This window comes from Dermacentor andersoni, chromosome 1 (assembly GCF_023375885.2).
Source record: "Dermacentor andersoni chromosome 1, qqDerAnde1_hic_scaffold, whole genome shotgun sequence".
In the NCBI taxonomy this organism is placed as follows: domain Eukaryota; kingdom Metazoa; phylum Arthropoda; class Arachnida; order Ixodida; family Ixodidae; genus Dermacentor; species Dermacentor andersoni.
Window position 1 is genome coordinate 342,559,859 of NC_092814.1, and position 15,628 is coordinate 342,575,486.

General features: G+C 48.0%; 1 protein-coding gene across 1 annotated transcript in view; it reads right to left on the reverse strand.

The window, feature by feature from the left end:
• Positions 1 to 15,206, reverse strand: part of LOC126516539 (uncharacterized) — a 54,735-nt gene extending 39,529 nt beyond the window's left edge. Inside the window, exons 1-5 of the mRNA XM_055063808.1 lie at positions 15,071 to 15,206; positions 8,296 to 8,450; positions 7,007 to 7,096; positions 3,422 to 3,526; positions 1,022 to 1,162 (exon numbers count right to left, since the gene is read on the reverse strand). Coding sequence (XP_054919783.1) covers positions 1,022 to 1,162; positions 3,422 to 3,494 — 214 coding nt within the window. The 5' untranslated portion in view covers positions 3,495 to 3,526; positions 7,007 to 7,096; positions 8,296 to 8,450; positions 15,071 to 15,206. The remainder of the gene's footprint in view (positions 1 to 1,021; positions 1,163 to 3,421; positions 3,527 to 7,006; positions 7,097 to 8,295; positions 8,451 to 15,070) is intronic.
• Between the last annotated feature and the right edge of the window lie 422 nt (positions 15,207 to 15,628).

The following is a 15,628-nucleotide window of genomic DNA, read 5'->3' on the forward strand; positions in this document are numbered from 1 at the left end:
TGGCGCTGCCGAGAAGTCTGCGCGAGACCTCCGAGACGAGAAGCATGGCGCGCCGGTGCCTGCGAAGGCCGAGAATCGATCCTTCGCTTGCCGCACACGCAGTGGCACGCGCTCATCCAGCCAAGTTGGCGAGCGGTTCACTGAAGAGCGGCACATGCCGATTGAATTCATGGCACAGCTCGCTATAAAGCGTTGACGTGAAAGTCGTTCATTAAAAAAACGGCAAATACCCAGTGCATCCGTGGCGCAGCATGCTAAAGCGTCGGGTTGCTGTCGTTGTGGAACCCTTGTGACTTGGGAATCCTTGTTCACGTGCCTTGTTCATGTCGTGTGAATAGCTGAATGCTCGTGCTTCACCTGCTTATTCAATGAAGGGACACCATCCATAGCTCCTTAATCTTTTCTTGCTACTTTAGGTGCCTCGGTAAAAGGTGATCGAAACACTATGCTTCACAGTACGTGAATACCAGTTGCGAATTCTGCTGTGCAATTTCCAACAGCCTTTCCTACGCAGCTAGTTTGCTCGTGAGCTGTTTCCTCGTAAACACCCCCCCCCCCCCCCCCCAAATGATATAGTAAACTGAGAGATTAAAGCAATGTTCACAACTAAAGCATCTGCCGATGTAGCCTTAACAAAGACGCACAGTTTACTTACGTAAAATGTTTGTATATCTACTAATAACAGTGCTTACTACAATTGAAAATATCATGCTTCTGCTTCTTTTAGGACCAAGACAGGAGAGAGAGAGAGAGAGTTGCCCCAGGTTATCAATATTGCTGGCGCCCTCCACTCTTAACCACATTACGATCGATTATGCGCTCTATAGTAGCCTCCTCTTACGTATATTCGTTTAGCATCGGGCTCGTGTGTAAAAACAGACGCGCACAACAACAAAAAAAAAAAAAAACAGTGCACAGAGTGAAAAGTAAACATCGACGCGCGTAATGCCAGGGCCGAAGAACAAGAACCGTTCGGCGGAGTAGCGGCGACAGAGAGAAAGAGTGTGTGAACGTCGCTCACTTCCTGGGCCGTTGCTGGCCAGGTAGCCACGCCAACTGTTGCACAGCCGCCGGGCCTCCGTCCAGGTGCCGAATACCCTCTGCGGGAAGCAGTGGCGCGGACTGCACAGCAGGTGATGCGTATCCATGTGGACGTCGAACGCTGCGTGGACAGAACAGGTGACGCAGGCAGTCGCTCGCAGCATTTCTGGATCACGGCACTTCACAAACAGAATACAGGGACGTTATACAGCTTGTGGCCTATCCGGCTAACTGCGTGGACGTTTACGCAACTATAGTTAATGCGAGTAAATTATACAGCGGGGTCCACGTTTCCTAAGCAAATCCCCATTTTTGGTCACATTGCGCCTTGTCTCTATTGCTGCTCGTGACACGTCATATTCTGAGTAAAACCATATCCTTGACTACGCTGAAGAGAAGCGGCTTTCTGGAGTTCTCAATGAAAGAAGCTTGCGCTGCTTTTTACAACGCTCGACTTGTTCATTATGAGCAGTCTCTTGGCTCAGACAGAACAAAATATGCCGGCTGACTGCATGGAAAACTACGGTATGCTCGGACACATTGTGCGGGAAAGGTGCTCTGGGTTATCGTTTTCAATGTAAAAGGTATAGTTCTTTCAGTACGATGACGCGCCTTTCTTTCTAAGGAAACATGACATATACAACCGTTTTGAACTGTCAATCTTCTAGATGTTCTCCATATCTATGGTCTACCTCGGCCTCCTCGTTTTGTTTCTCACGGTTATCGATGCTGTCTGCACACAGATATAATTTATACTTTCTACTTGCCACTTACTGTCCTCATTGCTCACAAATTTATTTCGTGTATACGATATGCGCCCCTTCCCCCTCGCACCCGCAGGAGTTCGGACGTGAGAGTCCAGAGGTGTAGGGCTTCGATTACCTGTCATGCAAGGTTTTAGCTCTGTTTCAGTTATTGATAACAGCCGAAGATCGTAGAGATTTTGATCGAAATTCTGTGAGCAGCTGTACGAAACATCGTGCTAAAGAATCCACACATCGCATGCGCTATCCGGTATAGTTCATTTCCATCCTCTCTGAACTGAATGAAACAGCAAGCACAGTTTCACCCCTTGCTCACTTTGAAATTTTTAATCAGAGCTCAATGAGCTCCTGCACCCGGGCAAGTCAAACTACGTTAAGTATTTGAGCAGCCGCGGAGACACCTACATTTTCCTTAGTAGACACATTGTAAAGCATTTACAATGTGCTCTACGTCGTATACGTACGAATTTACAGTATACTTATTCAGTACATCTCTGTGTTCAGATATAAAAAAAGAGAAATTTGCGCCAGGAGCGTGGATGTGCTGTTGTGTGCATGCAAGCCCTGCAGGGAAAGCAGTACAAGTTCCCTTCTGATTCAGAACTTGCCTATAGATCGATTAAAACGCTACCTTGACAATTTGTGATTAGCTATGCATTTACTGATTTGGCCCTTTTCTGGTGTCCACAGCGATAGGTAACCTCAAGATATGACTCGGATATCTCGCCTCCGCCATTTAAGTTTCCTCTAATGAATTTCCGACACTACCGCTAAGAATCACGGTACGAATACTTCGGCTAAAATAATTACCACGTGTAAAACTTAACATGGAAATGGCCTCTTTCCCAAAAGGCGTCTTATTCTGCAAAAGCCTGTTTCAAGAAAAAGCTGCTACGCACGTGTGCACACTCCAAACCATGTCCTTATTCGAATACGCAGGCTAGCCAATGTAAGTATTACTTACACTGTATACGCTCACGCGGAGAATCTGAAAAGTGAGGTGAAGAAAAATTTGTTCGTTGCATGTAGGTTTGCATCAAAGGTTGGAACTGGCAATAGTGAGAACGTCCAGGAACGTTTTAAAAAATGGTGAAGTGCGTACTGTATACAGCCTATAGTCATGGCATAACTTTTCTCGTAGCCTGCTAGGTTTCCTTGGTTTGCTTTCAGAAAGTGTCATGCGCACGCACCTACTTCGGCAATGTCGAGGGCCGAAATCTAAGCACTTGCTCGACAGCTGTAACGTCTCTCGTTAGTCCTGACTTCTAACAACACCGAAACAGAAGGCTGGTCTGAAAACAACGACAATGTCGAACTGCGTCATTGTTTTTTGTTTGCTATCGCTGCGGAAAGCAAGGGCGGATTCAGATTTAGGCGGACGCTCCCGGCGCTCCGCGGGCGGTGCCGTGCTACTAAGCTATAGCCGCGCAAGTTACGCAATACCCAAAAAATAGCGCGCATACGTAACCCCTGTAAAAGCTGCTCATCACGTTCTCCGCATATGCAATTTAGAAACATGTTTTTCTACCTTACGCAATCGGTTTGCCTGCGCTGTGCTAAAGCTGTCCAGTAGCGGGTCGCACACGACGGCCGCGCTGGTGCTCAGGAAATATTACCTCGAGATCGTGTTCCTGCTTTGCACGTCGACTCGTCAAACGGTGCCCATGTTGGTTCCGACACGAAGTTCATATCGCAATACCGAGGAACTAGATGGTGGGATTCTGGAAAGAAACAGAAAATGCCGAGGTCAGGCCGAAGCTTCAATACAGTGCAAGGGCACGGTAGTGTTGCGGGACAACGGCGTTCCTTTGTTGCTGTTCGACACTTTGCGTCAGGGGTGTTGCTTGAACTTCGCCCGGCGGCGAACACCGGCGGACGGCGTCGAAAAAGTTGACGCCGCAGGCGGATCTACCCAGAAAGATATTTTCGTCGGGGGTTCGAACTTCGCTGCCGGAAGCGGCGAGCGTGCGGTGGTGCACGCGACCCGATCGGGAGCCACCATTTCCGGCTGACTTGCCTCACGGTAATGGCGGCCCCCGACGCTTCGCGGGCTTCACTCCTGCGGTACCTATCGGCACTGTTTGGTCCATTGCCAGGTGCATTGCCGCCGTCACCGTGATGTTCCGTATAAAGTCAAAGTGCGATTACATCGTCGCTGCGAGCTGTATGCTGTGGGTGCGAGTGAAAGCGTGCCAGGGTGAGAAGAGGATGGTGGCTTGATCTCGCACGCGCTAGGGAGGAAGACAGGAGTGAAGCGCCCCATCTTCCATCGTGCGCAAGGCACCAGTGAAGGGGGTAGGGGGGGGGAGCGTTCTACTTTGGCGGCGGCTGTGTATGGCGTGGCTGAGTGCGGCCTATGTTGAAAGTGACGTGCGATAAGTGCGAAGTCTATAGGTACGCCGAGGGCTGGTAGCTTCGTGTGCGGTGTGTTCTCGCCGCTAAGTTAGCGTTGAAGCGAGCGGCATTACGAAGGTCAATTCGATCGCTGCTGCTGTCACCAGTCCTTACGCCGACGTTTTGGCAGCGTGTGTCCGTGGTCATCAAATGAAATGTGTGTATGATTGCTTGTGCGCGCTTCACAGCATTCTTGTTAATTTAGTTGGCGAATGTTTAAGACTTTATACGGCAGATAAAACTACTATCCTTACTTCGTATAGCTGCCTAATAATTTCCTATCAGCACCGATGCTTCGCCTTTTGGGCGAAACTGCTACATTTTTTTTCGTGCCATCGCTGGCAGCTAGCCGCATTTCATCATGGGAAGTTCTTTCTTCCCACTCTGGTCTACGAATAACGGCCAAGACCAGGAGTTATTGTAGGCCGCACAAGCAGACGATAAAACGTAATGATCGCTGACGTGCAGCTGGAGCTTCGATCAAAATGAAACGGGCGCACTGCTTGCACAATTCAGTCATGTTACGTGCGCAACTTAATACTACTCAGCCAACTCTCAATGAACCTATCCAGATATGCGCCCAAGCAGGTATCTACGGGATCCGTGATGCCTATACTTCTATTTGATAGCATTTGTCAACACCGCAATCACCCGCAGTTTAGAAAACAAATGACCTTTTAGCAACCCACCACAAGTTACGCATTTGATAGGGAGCCAATTTTGTGCATAATTTGCCGAGAGCGGCATAACAAAGATACCTTAACAAGCCAGGATCTGAATAAAAGCGCTGCGAAAGTACTCGAACGTGCCTCTTGCTCACAGCGTATCAAAACGTCCGTCAGAATGCTACCGTACAGCAAATTTTTGTGTTCCTCTTCGTTTCAGTGCAGTACGTGGTACGGTCTCCGCCTGAGCTCGATTCCCGACTACCGTAAACGTTTTTTGAGAGCTCAGCTCTTAGGCGCCCGCTCCTGCGTCGGCGTTGGCGTCACCGAGGTAATAAACGCCGTGGGTGAAAGAGCGAACGCGGACCGCAGTGGGGGTTACAAAAAAAAGAGGCGAGAACAGCGCGAGAAGGAAAATGGAGGTGGAGGGTATGGCGCATGGCGAGAGCGTGAGAAGAAAAGCGTAGTGCTGCGCTAGACGCGCACTGCGGCGACGATGGCTACAAGATGGCTGACGCCAAAGTAGCGCGCGTCGTCTGGTGTCTGAGGAGGCTGCTGTGTATCGTGCCCAATATATCGCGATATGAAAACACCTATAGATCTGCGCTGAAATTTTGAATGATGAAGTATCGTAATCGTCGGTGGATTGTTATTTTCGAACGTCCTTTCATTTTAGTTTTGTTTTAAATTCCAGAGTCACGTAAACGTCATAAAACACCATTTTTGCCAGATTTTAAAGATCTAGGCATTCTGAAAGTTATCGCGAGTTCTTGCTTAACTGTAGAGACCTAAAAGCTTTCTTTACCCATTTTTACTGCACTAATAAAATTGTACAATCATTGTTTTCTAGTACAACAGGTACAAAAAGTTTTTCTGTTTAGTTATCATAATCGGACAGTCGCGCCCCACACATAGCGACAGTTTCAGCTGCACATGGTTGTTTTTCCGATGAATCGTCGCATAACAGGGAGCAGTGAATATGCTGCGTTGCGTCGGGCTGCGTTTTCTGACGCGCAAACTTCGTCGCGAAAATTTGCTGCATGAGGGCCGGCCTTTAAAGGAAAAAAAGAAAGAACTTGCCGACGTGACACGTTACGCGAATATTCCGCAATGAAATATTATAACACTGACCGTGCCAATGTTAGGCTGCTCATTGAGAGTGCTTGAGTACTAATCAGGTGTCTCTCTGAGAGGCGACCGCCGTGTACGTCCTACAACACATTGAAAAAGCATGCCGCAAGAAGAAAATTGTTTTATTTATTACACAAATACATCTTTGCCAACGCATAACTTTTACAAGAAGACAGAATAATCCTTATGGTATGCACATTCGTTGCACGACAGTCGTCACTCACATTAAAAGAAGAAACTCGAATAAAGCTTGTAGTGGGACAGGAACGCCTTTCTTAAGCAGCGAAGTGTGGCTCAGAAGGCGAGCGCATGCTGGCTAATAAAGGCGACGTGAATCGGCCTCAATACGTTGCGAAGAATGGGGCGGAACGAGAGGGCAGAATTGATTGTAGACACGAGGCAGAACGTGGTCGGCACGCAGTGATCAGACAGCGGCGAGACCGTGTCGTTTACTCCTGCAAACAAGTGCTTTGAGAGATACTCCATCGAGATCATCTATGACGGTCCGAGGCGTTGTGTGTGCGTTAGACTACGGTTTCTGACAAAACTTTCTGCGGTGTTGAAGCGCGAAAAGCTTATTTTATCGATGCGTTTCAAATAAAAACGCGTCCAACTTCGTCTTGATCTCTATATTGCTAAAGAAAGTACAGACCGCGCTCGAAATACTCGCTAACCAAGGACAGGCCATACTCTAAACAATCTATACTCGCTAAACAAGGACAGCGTCCCTCGCAAACGCCAAAAGCAAGCTTTCCCTGCCATCAGGGATTACTGCAATGCATGGAACCTGCATACCTTTCTTGCTTTCACTGAAGGCCCCGTACAAAACTAGGACTACAGTTGTACAACATAATTGTGGTCGGGCCACACGTGTCGCTAGTCCGTGTGAAATGACTTCAGCCAAGAGATTTTCGTGAGCGAAGTGGCGCAATTCGCACTTCAAAAGCTGCGTACTTCACCGTGGTGTAGTGCAGCCGTCCACTGCGACGCCGCTGTGAGTGCGCAACTCACCAGTCAGGCATGGTGGCGTTGATTCTACGAGTCCGACGTGGCCTTCCGAGTGGAAAGTGAAAACTCCTTGTCGCAGGAAGTTGCAGTGCACTGTAGAGGTATATAGACCGAGAAAAAGAAATCAAAATTTCGAAATTGTAGGAGTTCTGTGTAAGGCCTTGGGCAATAACAATAAGAAGGTGCGCATCCTATACTTGCAATACAAATACCGCCATGGCTCTGCCACTGCCATTAGTACACACGACAAAGGCCACCTGACGTTGTTGTTGTTGGTTATGGTCTGGTACCGAGATGGATGTCGCCGTCATGGTTATTGTGGGGACCAAGGCTGCTGCAACCAGCAGCACTTTTGATGTAATTTGATCCACTCGATCCCCGGTATTGTCATTTAGCTCCTCCCAACAGTGGCTTATAAGTCAGTGTAGCCCAAAAACTTTAAAAAGTACCTGCGCCATCGCCCATCTCTCACAGCATTTATGAAGCACAATGGGTCAGTATACATGTTGGGCGCTGTCCACAGGTACTCCCCGCTATACATCTTAAGTTTCAGGTCAAGTCTTTTTGTTCGTCGTTCAAGGATGGACGGACAGGCCCAATTAGAGAGCGTACACCAGGTAGAGCGTTTTGGCAAGGAGCACTGCGTCATAAGATACTGCTTGCGCCGCAAGAATTAACAAGAATCTGGTCTGTTCTGGGTCCGACCACCTCTCTCTCCACCAATAGCTGAAAGGGAGTAAGATTCTGCATATTATTCATTGCTTCAACTTGCGTTAACAAACGTTAATGCTACCAGGCAGTTCCATTATGTTGGGTATTCACATGTCAAAGGATGAAGTATTGCCCGTGGGGAAAGTGACATTCCGGATCTCCAGCGCGATTATTTGAAAAGGTGGACACTGCTTACACTAAAAATCACAGTGTGCAAAAACCAATTTTGAATATTTGGCCAATTGCCTTCAGCCAGCACACAAGGGCTGAGCATGAGCTTCGGTATATCCGTCTCCTAAAGGTGCTACGAACAGCATTAGCGTCCGGCATATTTTTTTAAAATATTTTAAGTACGTTTACGAGCGTAATCACCGGTGACACCCCCAAAGTGATGTCAGCGAATGTCAAATTCATTAAAATTCGCAGAGAAGCGGACGGAGAACTGGACGCGGCACAGCGTGAAGCGGTAAAACTTACCCGTCATAACTTCGAGGTACTGCAGATGCAAGGAACAACAGCGAAAACAACAACGATAAATAAACACAGGTGGCTTACCTGAAGAAAGATAAAAGGCTACTTACAGACATCAGTGATATTGTTAATTGCAACCAAGTTCTCGAGAGCGGTGCTATCGTTGAAAACATCGCGCTCTCTTCCGTTGCCGTCTGCGATGGAAGCAAGTTCGGGTCGTTTGTAATACAGAAATATGCTGATGTTCACACGGTTGGCGTCATCTCTGTAACGAAAGGAGGAATGTAAAAACACTGGCTGCGGGAACGCAGGAAAACAGATGGCGGTTCTTAGTGGATGTTGAATATTTCCCGATCACTTGCCTCAAACCTTCGAAGATGCAAATGCAAGCGACGCACAGTGCATACGTACAAACAAGCACGGTGCACACGAACAGGAAGTGTCTATCCATTATGCGCAACACCCACTTCATTGGATAGGAGGAGGGGGGGAGGGGGTTGACAACCGTAGCTCTTTCTTTTCTTTTTTTTATCCAATAACATTGTAAATATTAATAATAATAATAACAATAAATAAATACTAATATTAACAAGGAGCAATGCAGGACCGTCGGGGTGAACGTTGTGGCGATAGAGTACGCCATCTTGAAGTGTGAATAAATGAAGGGAACTGTCGGCAAGTGACGATTCCAGGCGGTAAATGATGAAACGCAAGGACGGGTCACAGCGCTGCTCGTAAGCGACATGGAGCAGTGGAAAAGCAGAGGGAACACAGGCGTCGGTGTCAGTATCAGACGTAGAGGTCGCGTCTTCGACTGGGTAGCGAGAGAGGCAATCCGCGCCCTGGTGTTGGCGTCCCGACTTGTAAGTCACTGTGCAGGGATATTCTTGTAGTCGGAGGGCCCAACGACTGAGCCGGCCAGTAGGATCCTTGAGCGACGAAAGCGAGCAGAGCACATGATGGTCTGTGATTACTGAGAAGTGCTTGCCATATAACTATGGGCGGAACTTTGAAAGAGCCCAGACGAGAGCAAGACATTCGCGCTCGGGAACCGAATAGTTGCGCTCTGCAGTTGTCAGGAACCGGCTAGCGTAGGCTATAACGCGGTCGTGTCCGTGTTGGCGTTGCGATAAGACGGCGCCGATCCCATAACCACTGGCATCGGTTCGGACCTCTGTAGGTTCGGACGGGTCAAAGTGGCTCAAGACCGGTGGATTGGTGAGAATCGTGATAAGGCGTGAAAATGTGGCAGCCTGAGGGGGACCCCCACGTAAAAGGCACATCTTTCTTCAGAAGTTCAGTGAATGGTCAAGCGATTGCTGCGAAATCTTTTACGAACCGTCTGAAGTAAGAACAGAGCTCCACAAGACTCCGCACGTCTTTGACAGACTGAGGTACAGGAAAAGCCGTTACTGCTCGAACCTTCTCTGGATCGGGTTGTACGCCGGAAGCCTCGACGAGATGGCCTAGCACTGTAATCTGTCGGCGTCCGAAGTGGCACTTCGATGAGTTTAATTGGAGCCCAGCCTTGTGGAAGACGTCCAGGATAGCTGCGACGCGCTCAAGGTGCGTCTCAAATGTAGGAGAAAACATAAGGACATCGTCGAGGTAACAAAGGCAAGTTGACCATTTGAAACCTTGAAGCAGAGAGTCCATCATCCGTTCGAACGTGGCGGGGGCATTGCATAAACTGAACGGCATAACCTTGAATTGGTAGAGGCCATCTGGAGTGACGAAAGCGGTCTTTTATTGGTCTTGCTCATCGATGGAAATCTGCCAATAACCAGAACGAAGGTCGATGGACGAAAAGTATTTGGCACGGTGAAGACAGTCAAGAGCGTCGTCGATTCGTGGTAAAGGGTAAACGTCCTTTTTAGTGATTTAGTTTAGGTGGCAGTAATCAACGCAGAAACGCCGCGTGCCATCTTTATTTTGGACGAGCACGACCGGCGAGGGCTCAACAATGCGTCTGGCGAGCATCTTGTTTACTTCCTGCTGAATGACTTGCCGCTCTGCCGTGGACACGCGACACGGTTGGCGGTGAATGTGAACAGCATCACCAGTGTTTATCGGATGCCTAACAAGGGACGTCTGACCAAGTGGTCGATTGTCAGTGTCAAATATGTCGCGGTAGGAAAGCAGAATGCGATATAGGGCTGCTGCTTGGTCAGGTGCGAGGTCCGGAGCGACCATGGGACGTAATGGGCCGTCGAGGTTCAAGGCATCCTGCGGGTAATCAGGAGCATCTGGACACGCGTCGGCTGCAAAAGCAGAGACGTGGTCGTCTGTAACTGACCGGAGCGTGGCCATCGCTATGCTTTCAGGTAACACTTGCTTCTTCAAGCCAAAACGAATAACGCGGAGACACATCCGATTAGCGGCAAGGGTTACGACGCAGTGTGTCACAGTGATGTCGCGCGCCGGAAGGACATCACGAATAGGTGCGACGACATAGTCGCCATCAAGCACGGTTGCTGTTGAGGCCAATACGATGAACGTTAGTGCTTTTGGAGGTAAGCAAACAAACGCTGTAGTGCAGAGGGTGTTTGATTGTTCGGGGCGAACGTCTGAAAGAAGAGGGAACTCGAGGCACAGCGTACCGGTGGAACAGTCGATGAGGGCAGAATGCGTCGTCAGAAAAGTCGAGCCCGACGATTAAGTCATGAGGGCGACTGGTCAGCACGGTGAACAGGACTGGAACTTAGACGCCAGCAATTCCTATGCGAGCAGTGCACATACCACTTATGGCAACAGTGGCGCCATTGGCGACGGGTACGGCTCGAGTGATGGCAGGCGTAAGAAGTTTTTCGAGGCGACGACATAGGTTAGCGCTCATTATGGACACTTGGGCTCCAGTATGAATTAATATCGTCAACGGAACACAATCTACGTCTGCTTCAATTAGGTTCGTGTTGGTGAAGAGCGTCAACGGAGGATTTGGACAGGACGAACGTGATGCAGCACTACCTCCAAGAGCTGCATGGCCTAGTTTTCCGTCCGTCGATTTGGCGAGGAAAAGCGGCGAGGTTGGGGCGACGGGGAGCGACGGGGAGCGACGGCGTTGAGGCGATGGCGATCGCACGGAGGAGCGGCTGTCAGGGGCATCAGAAGTAGGATACAGACGGCGAAGTGAATAACGGCGAGCGTCGGTGTATGGGCGAGGAGCAGTTAATGAGCTCCAGTACGGCGCCATCCAGGTGGTGCGGCAGTGGCGGGCTACATGACCAACGCGGTGGCAGCGGAAGCAGATAGGTTTGTCCTCTGGGGTTCGCCATTCTGCAGGATTGCGTGGTCTGGGAGCTAAATAATGGTCATTACAGGTTGTGGACATGGGAATGGGTGCCGAATCAGGTCGGGAGACAGAGCAGGCGGGAGGGATGCCAAGGTTTGCATTTTCTTGCCGCGCAACTGCTTTAATAACGGAAATAGTGGGGGCCGCTTGGTCGAAGGTACCGTCAAGGGGTCGTGGATGAAGGGGGGCTGGACTCGCCGCTTCCATCTCACTGCGAACGATACGTGTGACGTTCTCTTGAAATGGTCGTGTGGCGGTAAGAGCGGAACAAGAGGACGCGGCAGGGGTGTTTGGGAGCCGGGAAAACTGTGGGACGAAGCGGCGGCTTTTCGCTACCTCGAAGCGGCGGCATTCTTTGACGATGGCGTCGACGGTAGAAACGTCGTTATAGACCAGCAAATTGAAGGCGTCGTCCGCGATGCCTTTTAGGATATGGCCCACCTTGTGAACCTCGGTCATGTGCTCGTCGACTTTCCGGCAAAGCGCGAGCACTTCCTGTATGTAGGAGACATACGATTCGGTCGACGACTGGACACGGGTCGCAAGCTCTTTTCGTGCAGCCTGTTGGCGACCTGACGGGTTGCCAAATAGGTCACGAAGCCTCTCTTTTAAAATGTCCCAGCTGGAGAGCTCGACCTCATGGGTGTGAAGCCATAAACGCGGTGTACCGTCCAGGTAAAAATCACATTGGCAAGCATGATGGTAGGGTCTCAGCGGTGGCTTTGGCTAACACGCTCATACATGCTGAGCCAGTTGTCGACGTCCACGCCATTTTGGGCGGAGAATGTCCCAGGATCACGGAGACTAGGAACTGTAACGTACGTTATGGTTGACGCCGCAGGTGTAGGTGGTGACGGGATGGTTCCATCGGAAGCCATGGCCGAGAAGACGACGGGGCGGCCGCTTCGGAGCTCCGTGGCGAGAGCGGGGAACGTTCCACCTCCACCACAAACGTTACGCGAAGGACGAGCCTGAAAAACGAGCAACTATTTACAGGTTATATTTACAAAAAGCGGTTGCAGCGCTGACCGGTTAGATTCACCGCGCGAGCCTAGTTCGTTTTTCCTTCTTTTTTCTCGAGTGGTGGCGCCCACGTGCCTCGTTCAAACAATCAAATGTAACACGCGTGTAAGAATATCGAGAAGGCGTGCCAACATGAGCCCACAATGCCGCATAACTAGAGTTTGATCCTCTCTATAACCTTAGCCGCCGGACACGCTTCAGCATCTCCTTCTGACGACGACAAACAAAGCAAATGAACAAGCAGCACCTTCGTGGAGCCGTTTATATATGTAGGTGTTTTCGCGAGACATTATTTCTATCCCTAAAGGAACAATCGATTCCAGCGTCTGAGTAACCCACGAGAGAAGGAGAAATTCATGAAGAGCTCTCAATCATGCTTGTGTAGATGTGGTTACCTTTAAAGAAAATGGCCCGCTGAAAAAAAATTTGTTCCTTGCTATTGGTACTCCCAATGGCTGGTTTTTGTCGTTTCTCGTAAATACAGCTAAACTTTTAAATACAGCATGGTACAAAAAGAAATACAGAACAAAAATAAGAAGATATGGAATCGAATAATTTTGATTTCTATGTAAAATAAAATAAAAGAGTTATTCACAAAATGCGCAGATTACGCACAATGACCTTGCACTCACAACGATCAAGAAATATATACTTAATTTAGGAAACAAGGTATCTGAGAATGTGCCATTGAAAGATAGGTCATTTAACTAGAGCAGGAGGATTTGAAATGAATAACCACATCATTGCTTCTCTAGTATGTTCACATTAGTGTCAGGGTTAATTCTCTTCACTTCAGGGACTTTGTCCAAAATTCTGTCGTATTTGTTTTCTTTAATAACTTCGAATATGTGTCGACTGTCGGAACACTTCACGGTGTATCGCTTGGTATCAGCGACGCAAAATGAGACGCCAACTGACAGATCGATCCGGTCTCTCTCTTTCTTTACATTATTTTAATACTGAGCAAAATCTCGATCTGTAGCTTTCTTTGATAATTACTATTGCGGTAAGTAAAATTATGGAACTCTTACTAGAAAATACGTAAAATAAAAGAAATTTTGCAGAAAAGTACAACCTGTTTGCTGTGAGTAGTGGCAGTAACTAAGACGGGGACAAACGATATTGCCTTTTTAGTCCAATGCTGATAACATCTCTTCGTGGAGTAATGACTGGCTGATAAAAGTAAAAGTAAAAAAATGTAAAATGATTGCAATGTCGGGTCATAGGACTTCTAGTACGTGTATCTACACAAATAGTGAGTGCGTTTTTTTCTGTACCGTCCAGTAAACATTTACGAATAAACCTTACTAATAATCTATCATGGCAAATTAACATCGAATACGAGACTACTGCTGCTAATCGAACACTTAGCTTTCAGCGTCGCGATATTTATCGGGCTCCCACTTCCCTTTAACTCATATGCTATGAGGCACTTGTACAGTCTAACCTAGGGTATGTTTGATCAATTTGGGATCTATATACAGCACATATAAGATATTTACCCGAAGCTAATCAAAACCGCTCCACGGATTTCATTCTATGCAATTATTTCCGTACTACAAGCATATAAGCTATCAAAACTTGCCTGTCATCCGGAAGAAAACTCGCCCGTTTACCCCACTTTCATAAAATTTACTTCATGAATCCCCAATTAAAATATTCCCTCTTTTCATCGCCTCCTTACGTCTCATCGTGAATGAACCCCGAATTTAAGGTACAGGTGCCCCAAAGTTTTCGAACAAACCTTTCCTACCATTCGTTCCTGGCGAAGATAACGTCAGGGTAGAACCAGCTATCGCATCAGTCACCAGCAATCTAGACCATTAGCATTTTCAAGCTGCTCTATACAACATCGTATCAACACCAGCGTAAACAGCTGCTCTCTGTGACACCATTACACAGTTGGAGTATTTTGAATAAATAAATAAATAAATAAATAAATAAATAAATGCACCCGCTACAGTCTACTTATATAGCGCTTGTGTAGTCTAGTCATTGACTAGACATAGTGCTAGTCAATTTTGATCGGCCGACTATCCAGGCAATCCAGATTAACTGACAACCTCAGACAGCGTGGCACTGAGTATTTTCCGCCTTCTAATTTGTGAAACTTGCCAGAAGTTTGTAGGCTGCAGCCACGGAGCCAAAGTGGCGAGTAGCCGCGGCAGCTCAGTGGCTATGGTTGACGGTCAAGTCGAGGAAAAGGGTTCGATTGCCTGACAGAGCAGCGTCATCCCAAAGCGGCGTGGGGTAAAATGCGAGAACGTCCGAGTACCCAGCCGTGAAAGGACGTTAAGAAATCCCCAGATTGGCCGAAATTCATCCGGAGCCGTCCAATACGACGTCTCTTACAACTTAATCTTTCCATAGGATATAAAATGAATGAATGAATGAATGAATAAATGAATGAATGAATGAATGAATGAAGCATTCGATCAAACAATTATTTTTCTTTGCTCTGAGAACAATGAGGTGAACACTCGGCGGAACATGCCCCTGGAGCCACATTTCAGGACAAGTATCCCAGCTTTAGTTTAAAAGCAGTTGAGATTATAGGTGAAAGAACTCACGTTGTTATTCCAGAATAGCTCCAATAGGCTGAGACCTGCTGGCCAGTCAGAGCCGCTTCTATGCTTCTTGCGAAAGAAATGAAACGACCGCCGATAAACTGTATTGGTCCGGGATCGACAGTATCCAAAAGATGGCCCGTTAAACGATAGGTGTCGAAGTCTGGAACAAGAAAAAAACCACAAAATATTTGCCCAAACTCTGCGCAAGCTCCAATTTACATTCTGCGCTGAATTATCAGCGTAAGAGCTGACGGTAATTTCTGCCCTTTACCGTTGTAGAACGGTCAGATAAAATACGGCCGAAGTTGCTCAAAGAATAGCTTACCGAAAGAAAGCCCGATTCTTGCCTCTGCAGTGTCTAAGTTGCTGTAATCATACTTAGAATGATTTATCAGGTTGTCGTTTCTCTGAGTTCCTACTGTAGTTTCTATTTTGCATCCGGGAAAGCAACAGGGCGCGATCTCGCCGCAGGCGTTGCAGATAGCCGGGTTTAACGAGAAGAAAAGGGGGTTAACCGAGGGGCCCGATTTTTATTAGTCATATCACAAGAAGCCAACG